General features: G+C 35.6%; 1 protein-coding gene across 1 annotated transcript; it reads left to right on the top strand.

The window, feature by feature from the left end:
* The first annotated feature begins 2,865 nt into the window (after positions 1–2,865).
* Positions 2,866–5,301, top strand: LOC129305864 (uncharacterized). The gene is made up of 3 exons (XM_054946027.1): positions 2,866–3,090; positions 3,467–3,626; positions 4,562–5,301. Exons 1-3 carry the CDS (start codon positions 2,950–2,952, stop codon positions 4,894–4,896), a joined length of 636 nt encoding a protein of 211 aa, XP_054802002.1. The 5' UTR covers positions 2,866–2,949; the 3' UTR covers positions 4,897–5,301.
* The last annotated feature ends 4,553 nt before the right edge of the window (positions 5,302–9,854 follow it).

Raw genomic sequence — 9,854 nt, 5'->3', positions numbered from 1 at the left:
GCCTTTAATTTCTTTTGGACTGAGAACTATTATTTATTTATTTTTGTTTAGCTCTCGACTTAAACATTAAACTAATAAAGTCATGTTTTTCTCGTTTGCTTGTGTTGTTGGGCATTGATAAACATGAAGATAGAGAGGAATATGAAATTGTTTTCTCGGCCTTGTGCATATAAGAAGTCCACGTCAAATTAAGTTCACTAAAAATGAATATAGCAAAAGGTTAGGTGGTGGTCTTCAGTTGACTGTTGTCTGTTTATATATATATATCGTCGACTCAAGCACGCATAGGCACCATTATTCTATTTATCTAGATTTTTTTTTTAAAGGTAATCGATCAGGAAAGCTTTTTAACTCAACGGACTTCTTGTTCGCGTGTTATTATATTTTCTGCTATTTATATTCTATTCATTTATGAAGATCCCTAATGCTGTGCTTCACTCACAAAAAAAAAGGAAGAAGAAAAAAAAGAGAGATGTGATTTTCTCTTTTCTCTTTTTATGCCTGGCTCAATGAGAGAAAACGAGGGATAAAAATTATTAATTTTATATGGATAATAATAATCTTATTATTTTTTAAAAAAGTATTTGTATTTATAATAAATTTAATATCTTAACATATCAAAAACATAATTATAAATTCCTTTTATTCAATGCTAGCAAATAAGTTATTTTGTCCAATTTAATTTTTATTTATTAAATTATTAAATATATAATAATGTAAATTCTAAAATGAGGGGAAAATTAGGATAAAAAAGAAGGAAGGGAGTGAGCAAGAGACAGAGAGATTTATGAGTAAATTTAAAAATTGAGCTTTTCCTTCTAAATATCCCCATATGTGAAAAGAAAATTGGAAGGAAAAATAATGTAGTCTCACATATTATTTTTCTCTCGATTTCTTCGCTCTCTCATTTTTCTTTCCTTTGTCAAGTAAAAAAAAAAGCATTTTTTCTCTACTTTTCTCTTTTACTTTTTCCTTCTCCTATGTTTTTTTTTCCCCTCTTATCAAGCACAACGTAAATCTTGCTGTGACGAGATGCATGTCTTCCCGTTTCCAACTAGTGTTAGCCTTGCTTCGCCTAAAGAAAACAATTCAAACCTTCTTACAATTGTTTTTGGGCCTTTCTGAACCAAAATTGAGGATGCAACAGCATGTGAGCATGGTTTTGATTCAGTTGGGAATTATACCCAGTTCGATCAATGGGCCGATCTACCCAGAGTTTTCGCCCTACATTGATCCGCCCAGTTGGGTGGGTGAATTTCAGTGTTTGATATTCTTTTCTGATCTAAAACTTTAAAATATACCACTAGACTTGTTAATTATGATTGACCCGTGAAGGATCATGACTCAAACGAATTAACCTTGTCAAGCTCAATTATATTTTAGAATTTAATTTTGACAACCTGATTTTGGCTCTCAGGGCCTTGTCCTTGTGCATATATTTTTCATGTTTCAATTTTAAAATCTAAAAAATATATTTAAAATTCTAAAAATGTTATTATATGTCACGTTAAATTTAGAAAAATAAATTTAAGACAATACACGTAAAAACACATTTAAGTCTAATCAAGAGTAGCAACATCACAAAATTAACATCGATATTAATATCATCGGCTAAATCTTAAAAATTTTCATTGTCATCAACGTCAATAGAATTTGATCATTCTCATTATGATATCTTATTAGTGGCAAAGACATTAAGCTTTTTATATATTCCTTCATCAACATCATTATTTGCAACAAATAATAAACCAAAAACATAATTTTAATATATTTAAAATATGCAAAAATATTTAAAGTAAACTGATAATAATAAGTTAACATTCAACTCAATACTATGCAAGGAACATAAATGAAAGAAATCAAACGACCATGAGGGAGGCAAGCTAGAGTTTTTAGTTTTCTAATTTTTTTTTACTTTTAGTATGTAATGTTTATTTTTTACATTAAATTTTTAAAAAAATGTGAGGATCTAAAAGGGCCAACTCTTTAAGCTCGATTTACCATTTTATGCCTAAAAAAAATAACTCAATCTTAAGATTTTTTTTAAACTTAAAAGGGCTCACTCGACAGGCTTAGCTTTAATTGATAATTTTACTTTAAACCATTTGAGAATTATTTCTACATAAAAGGGGCCATTTAAAATGAAATATGTAAGATTTGCTCTAGGGCAAATAACGAAGGAATACTAAATATGTAAGTCCTGGCAAATACAGAAGAAATGTGCGAGTCAGTTGTTTAAATTTTCAGCACATTATAAGTAAAAATAGGAAAGGATAAGGAAATATTATTTTTTTAACTGTTTCGATCTTTTTAAAGAAATATTTTTCAGGAGAAACTAATTGAGAGATTTACTCTGGAAATGTAAAATTTTAATCCCATTTTCTCCCAATTTTATTCTAAATTATTCATATCAATTACATATATTAAAGAGACGTCAATCTATTCATATATTTTTGAATCTAAATAATTTAAACTTAATTTTTTTAAGTCTACGTAAATTAGTTATTCAATATTTAATCACACTCACACGGCGAAGTCTGAAGAGAAGTTGCCCTATTTGAAGGAGGGAAACTTCCTCTACCTCTCAAAAGAGGTAGAAAAAAAGTTAGATGGTTTAAATTTAATATTTTTATTATTTATTTATATTTTTAAAATAAAAAATATAAAAAAATTTAATAAATATACTTATTAATTTAATAGTTTAAATTTAATTTAGATTATTTAAATTTGATGTAAAAATTTAAATTATTTTTTAATATATATTTTGAAACACATAGGAAAGAGAGGATTACATTCGACCCGACCCGAATAGTATGAATATTTAAAGTCCGAACCAAGTGGATGAAATTTGATGCCCCCCAATCGTTACGTGGGGTTTGCTCGGTTCTCCTGCAACCGTAGAGAAGGCGTGCCGAGCGAACTCAACAGGAGTAATTTTGCTCTTTGAAAATGAAAGTGAGGGTAGTCTGCAGGAAAATTTATGATTACATTCGCTATGATCTCAAAGAAATTGCTTTCCCCTCGTCCTTGCCCGATCCTCCTCATCTCGTTAAAGAGCGTCGGAAGTTGAACTGGCAGGAGCGCATTTGGGTAATGCATTTCATTCTCCCACATTATTTTGGCTTCCACACTGTTTCGCGGCCCACGGTTCTGGCTTTTGATTCTGGGCTGCTAATTTTCCTTATAAATATCCATAATTTCGGAAACCAGTGAGGCTAGGATTCATCGTTGTCCCACGATGTTCGCCTACTCCAATTGCTACATGAGTATATTAACTTCCGCATTCTTGATTTGGGCGTTTGTTTCTTTTCTCTGTTTTGTCATATTTCTAAGCATCACGCTGCACTTGAGACGAATTTTAAACATGCCTTATTTTGGTTATTTGGTCTTTGATATATGGTCGACAAGTTTCATAGCTGTGTGCCAATTGACATGGTTCTTTACACTTACTATTTTCATTCCTTAGGTTTTGAAGACGGCGGCTAGGCTTTACGCCGCAAGCTGGGTTCGGGACATCGGTCCTGATCTTCGGCCGCATGAATATAAGAAAGGCGGATTGACTGACGAAGCTAATAAAGGAAAGAAAACTCCCCAAGAAAGAGAACCCTCTATCCTGGAGGATCTTGGTATGATCTCTCTTAATTAAGATCAATATTATCATGTTGTTTGAATTGTTGGTTTACCAAAAATTAAGAATATTAATAGTGAAAGTAGAATACATGTTTCCTATCATCGTGCATGTACTGAAGAGGTCTTGTATTGCCTACTGTAGACAATACACATCTTGAAGCAAGTTTTCTTTCAGTTTTGAAGGTATGAAGACTAAGGGAGACTGATTTCTGCATGTGAAAGCATTTAGAATTTTGTTATTCTATAATGTACCAACCAAATCAGAAGTGCCAACGGAAGTTGCTGTTAATTAAATAAACTGAAATGACAAAATCCTCTTGTATGATTGTATAACAAAAATCCACAAATTACTCTATGAAACTGCAGTTTGCTCTGTTTTTGTTTCCCTTTAAAACGTGATTGTTCCCTTTTCATTTTCCTAGCCAGAATAGTCTGTAAAAACTTAATGCAATTGTAACACAATATAACAGGCAGAGGGACTTGATTAAATTTTAAAAAACTGACTTTTTAAATTGTTTTGATTCTTGTACAGTTGTACCCAATTTTAGCCAGCTGGGGCTTGGGAGTTGTTGAATGAGGTGCATGTAACAGTTAGGAACTAATGGTGAATATTTGTTCTCGAACATTTCAGCATTTTGAGGTATAAATATGTTTTTTCAGTGGTGGAAAAAACTTTTTCAATTTTTTCCTGGACAACGATGATGGGGAGACTAATCCTGACGAAGTCATGGCAGAGGAAAAAATGGCATCTTTCTAAAAATTATGTAGAACTCTCTGTTCTTGCTGTTCATGTTGCTCCATGCATTTGAGTTCAATTTGTTGCGATGGTTGGTTTGGTTTAAGAATTTCCCCTTTTGCTTGTTTTTCTTTTTTTCAGTATTTTATCTTTCCTATAAATTTTTTCTCTATCTTTTTATTGTGAAATAAATAGCTGTGGCTGCCAGAGGGGGAATGGAGACTCTTAGACCTGCTTTGCAGCGTATATATATGACCAGAGCTTCTGCTTATAGAGATGCTCTCAAAAGTTTTATAGAAGGGTACCAAGAGGGGGTTCAGGGAGTGATGGAGAAAAAGGAAGATTATAATCCTGAAAATGCCACTCAGCAAGTCATGGAGAAGAAGGAAGATTATGAACCAGAAGATGCTAATCAGCAAGTGATGGAGAAGAAGGGAGATGCTAAACCTGACGATGCCATTCAGCATGTAATGGAGAAGAAGGAAGATTCCAAACCTGAACATGGCGACGTAGTCAAAAAATCAACTTGAACTTTTTTTATAGGTGGCAAGTTGTTAGCTCTTATCCAGCACATCTGTCAGTCATTTAGTACAAGGCACTCATCTTTCGAGAAATTAGTGGCAATCCCCTTGTATTCAAGGGTTTTATTTTACATTCCCATAAATGTTTCCAAATTTAGGTGTATTTTGGTTGCTTTCTCTAATTTGGTTGTCCTGTCTTCAGTTACTGTCGTGATTGTTAATGCTGTTTAGATAGTGGCTGACCATATGGGCCCTGTAATAGTTTCACAATCACTGCAAGACTGTATGCTGAAGAAGTCACGGCTGGCCTGTGTAAAAAAGAATGGGAAAGAGAGGGAGAAATTTTCTCCCATAGATATAGGAAAAGACTTTTTTGCCATCCATCAATGTCAATCACAAAAATATGTCTCTTTACTCCTTCCTTTCTTCAAGTTTTTTGTTTTTCCATGAACCATCCATACCCTTAATTTTTTTGAGAAAAGTAGGGCAAGACGAAGGTTCTTGTAATTGGATTATTCCAAGCTTGCATTTAGGTAACATGTAAACTATTGGTATCTATAAATAATTAAATAGACGTCTTCAATGTAATTTATAAGCTTGATCTTTTGGTTTCACATCGTTGGTCTGTTCTGTGTACCGGCGGAAGCAAACTCGGTTCTGCATCCTGACCACGTCACCTCGCCCTATACCCGCAAGGTGTATGGAAAATAATTACCAAAACAAGTTCTTTCTTAAAACTATTGGTACTTTTTTTCGGTTCCTTATTTTATCCGACAAGAAAGCACCTTCTTAAGAATGAAATATGGAATACTGATAGTTACTTGACGGCCTCTAGATTGTGGCTTGAATTGTCAGCATGCCCAAGGCAACAATATTTTGCTGTAGTTTGTTGGAGCTATTGTTTGAATCCAATGTGGTATTGTCTTGGCATCTGGCCAGTTCGTTTGGCTATAGGCGACCTGATTTTCAGCATGAAACTATTTGCGACACAGCATCTTCTGTAATGGGATGCTATCTTTCCCTTTGAAAAAATGTATGTGGCAGACAAATTGAGTCATGAGATGTAAGAATGAATAGTTGTTGGTTTGATTGAGGAGCCTGAGATGAATGAAATTGACTGGCGCGAGATGAAAGATCAGACAAAGATTAAGGTCCCGACGGATTATTTGCAACTCCAGCTTTCGGTTGGCGAGACTGCTAAATTGGCCCATTACGTATGATAAAGCTTGCATTTGCTGATTTACAATACTAATGTGAGTTTTTAAGAAATACTTCTTCTATTCTTATTTACAAGTTACTTTAAACATATTTCACTACAATTAATAAAAACATTAAATCTTATTAATTATGTTTCAAAATTTAACAAGTTTCCACCTTATAAGTATAAAAAAAATATTTTTAAGAATTTTTTATCAGCATTTAATAAAAGCACATAAATAAAGATGAATATAAAAAATAATAAAGTATTTCATAAATAAAATTAAAATTAATATCTCCTCTCATAGTAAAGGAAAGGGCTTAAAGTCTTGAGATGTTTTGGTTGACTGCTAACCCAGATTTGTTGCAAGTCTTGTAGAAGCATTGAGTTTTGGATTGCCAGTGCGATGTCATTGAAGGCGTGAATATCTATAGAAAGCACATATGTTCTGTACTAATGGGGTGAGACTTAGCTGGGCAGTGATCAGACCTAGAACTGTCAAAGATCCAATGACTACCCTTCCGCTTTATTTTATTTTATTTCACAACGTGGATTGTAAAGGAGACGCGGGGCGGGATTATCCCGGCGTTTTCCAATTGGAATACACAATGCAGGAGGCAATGGGAGCAGAATTAGTCACAGAGCCTCTTCACTTTTTTTTTTTTTTACTTTCTTCATAATCATCATTCATTAATTTTATCATTTAAAAAAATTATTTAATAGAATAATTTAAATGATGAGAATGGAAAAAGTGGAGAAAAATTGAAGGAAAAAATGGGGAGACCTCTCTCCGGACTTTTCGCCATTAATTATTCTTTCCTTTTTATGTCACCTCTGTTTTCTACTCCTAAATTATTGCATTACTGATTACTCCTCCAAGTCTAATCCATTCCATGCTGTGTATTTCTCCCTTCCTTTCAAAATACGTCTTTTTAAGTTATTTGCCCATTGATTTATAAATACAATTAATGCATTGTCAAATTTACCCTGCAGACTAATAAATGATGTTTTAAAGTTGTTAGAGTAAATGAAGGTATAGCAAGAAAATTAATAAAAACTGATCTGAACTTTTTAAAAGACATATAAAATTTCTAAAAGAAGAGACTTGTACGTATTTTGAAACGGACAGAGTAATATTTAATTTCTGGCTTTTAGCCGGAGGCATTTGATTTGTTTGATTAGATTTAGCCGTTATCAATGGTTGAATGCTCAAGTGATTAAACACCACGTAATTGGGGACCATCGCGCAGATTGGAGAGCGAGCCTCTGGATCATTGAACACCTGATAAACGAGAGGTCGATGGGCCTTTCGCGTAAAGCTTTATGGGCCCCTTTGTTGTCGATCAATACAATTCCTTTTCGTTTTTGGCATCCAATGGAGTTGTGCCACCTGTTTTTTAGTTCAACACTTGCGCCTAACTTGTTTGAAAATGGGATCCATCACGCAGCTTTGAAGCCACGCTTTGAACGCCAGCTTGTGATCACATCAGATCAGTGCAGGCCGCTCCACTGCGTGCTAAGTCGTCAGAAATTGGATCACAACGTTGTTTAAGGAGAGGGGATGAGTACTTGTACTGGTGCGAGCTTTCGTAATTTTAGTGCGATCAATCATAGATCATCAAAAGCACTTCACTGACGACTCACGTTCCGCAACCCCTTGCTGTCGTTTCCACTAGCAGACGGTCGTACACACGATAAGGTTACACTCATAGGATAGTGTTACGTTGGTGTCCATCTTCCTCTGATAAAACCTTAGCGTCTGTTTGTACGCGAAATTTGGAATTTCGATGCCGCGTGTGGGATGCTTTCAACTAAGGTTCCATGGCTCAGGCTTGAAACGCCAATCAATCTGCTGAGATGTGAAAAGTTGAAATGACTCGCAAAAAGTGGTCCCGAGGCCAAAGCGATCGGCGCTTGATTTGCTTCTGACAGTTTCGGCCTTTGCATGACTTTGCTAATAGAATGGAACGCTATGCCTTTGTGAGAACTGGCCAGAAGCCGTGAATCAAAGGATTTGCGGACAAGACAATTCAATGCGGCAAGTGACAACCTCATACTGTGTCACCCACTATTTACACTTGCTTTAACCCTGTCTTTTTCCTGCATCGCTTTTGATCTCAAATTTCTCTTTTCCCTTTTGTGATAAAACATTGCATCTCGTTGGTAATAATGTTACCGGCTGTCTGGAAATTAAAACCCGTCCGTCGCCCTCCCTCCATTTGTTCAGTGGTGCTGTTTGCTCATGGCGTGCAAATGCATCAAATTTTGCGAAAAGGCTATGAAGGACCCATATTCATTCATTCAGAGTGGGGACCAAGTTAAAAGCATCATGTTAAGCTTCTTGTTGGGGCTTCCCATCTGCTTAATTTTCATCCGCATGTCAAATTGCCGGTGACAAATAAAGATAAACAGATAGATAACCAACTCCCTTATCGTTACTATCACCATCATCACATGGGACATCGAGGGACCAGAAAAATGATTAGCTTGCTGTTGTATTCATCATGTTGAAAGCCTTGGTTCAATATAATATAATATTGTTGAGGAGGCTTTTGTGTCAAGCATCGATGAATTTAGCCATATTCAAATTGCCGTAGCGGCACATGTAACAAGTCCACCCACCCCCCCCCAACCCACTCAGCCCCGCCATGTCCCTGCAACATATCCCCCATCTTATATACTATGATGAGCCCTTTAGAAAAATCTTCAGGCAGAATCTCAACAGTAGTTCATACATTATTCGTCCTTTCTCATCCTCAATGACCTAAATTCTCCATTCTCCACTTGCTTATGTCAGCTCGTTCCTCCATGGGCCCCACTTCCCCCCAGTACACTTTGGCCACTGATATTCTCCTCCTTCGTCGGGCTTCTTTCTTGCCATTACTTCTACCACTTTGGCTTGAAAGTTGGTATGAAAATCAGGGATGGTTTTACTTCTTTCTTTTTTATGGCTACTTTATTCACACACACACTCTCTCTCTCTCTCTCTCACATTTGCGGAGTTTGAGGAGGAAGCCGACAAATAGGTTAAATGGGTCAGTTCAGAATGTCACATCCACAGATCTTTATCCTCGGCGATTTCTCATCTGGTTGACATTATACTATACTACATACTAAATCCAAGCATTCAATTGGTCACCGACCCTTTTTCAAATTTTAATCACAACGGATAAACAAGATATCCGTAAATTATGATTCCTCCTGCCGACCGGCAAGTAGTAAAATCTCAACAAGTGCGGCACTTCATAACCTTCTTCCATGAAATCAGTTTGAAAAATCAACACTATGATCATGCAAGGGGATTTGGTGAGGGTACAAAAATAGTGAACTTGACTAATGATGCTCCAAACTCCACAGGTTGCTACTTTCTAAGTATTCAGCGGAGGAGAATAGAATTACCCATGAAATTAACAGAACGAATCAGAAGAGCATGGTGTGATGAGTTTTTCCCCCTTGGTTCAGTTATCCATGACGAAACATGTCATTGTCGGGGATATTTCAATCCCATCGAAGCTACTCCAGAATATGATCTGAAGTGGCACTGACAGCTTAATGGAAAGAAGCCAAACTTCGTTGACTGGTACGTTTTATTACTGCTCGAGTTTTGCTTCAGGTTATTATTGGCCGAATTCAAAGTAACTAATTATATATGGTTGATGATGATGTTCGCAAAGAGCGTTTAAGTTCAGGCCCACAAACAAAGAGCTCTTTACAGTTCAATCTTGTCATCCCTGTAAAGCCAGTGAGGTGTCGATTATTTGGCGCAGTG

This window comes from Prosopis cineraria, unplaced genomic scaffold (assembly GCF_029017545.1).
Source record: "Prosopis cineraria cultivar Desert tree isolate PC_DT_omini unplaced genomic scaffold, ASM2901754v1 PC3, whole genome shotgun sequence".
Taxonomy (NCBI): domain Eukaryota; kingdom Viridiplantae; phylum Streptophyta; class Magnoliopsida; order Fabales; family Fabaceae; genus Prosopis; species Prosopis cineraria.
The sequence above is the reverse complement of the archived record's forward strand: the minus strand, read 5'-3'. Positions and strand labels throughout refer to the sequence as shown.

Coding starts and splice junctions, on each gene's coding strand:
- LOC129305864 (XM_054946027.1), top strand. CDS start 2,950: ATGAAAGTGAGGGTAGTCTGCAGGAAAATTTATGATTACATTCGCTAT. Junction 3,091..3,466: donor ACTGGCAGGAGCGCATTTGG/GTAATGCATTTC, acceptor TTCATTCCTTAG/GTTTTGAAGACGGCGGCTAG. Junction 3,627..4,561: donor CTCTATCCTGGAGGATCTTG/GTATGATCTCTC, acceptor TGAAATAAATAG/CTGTGGCTGCCAGAGGGGGA.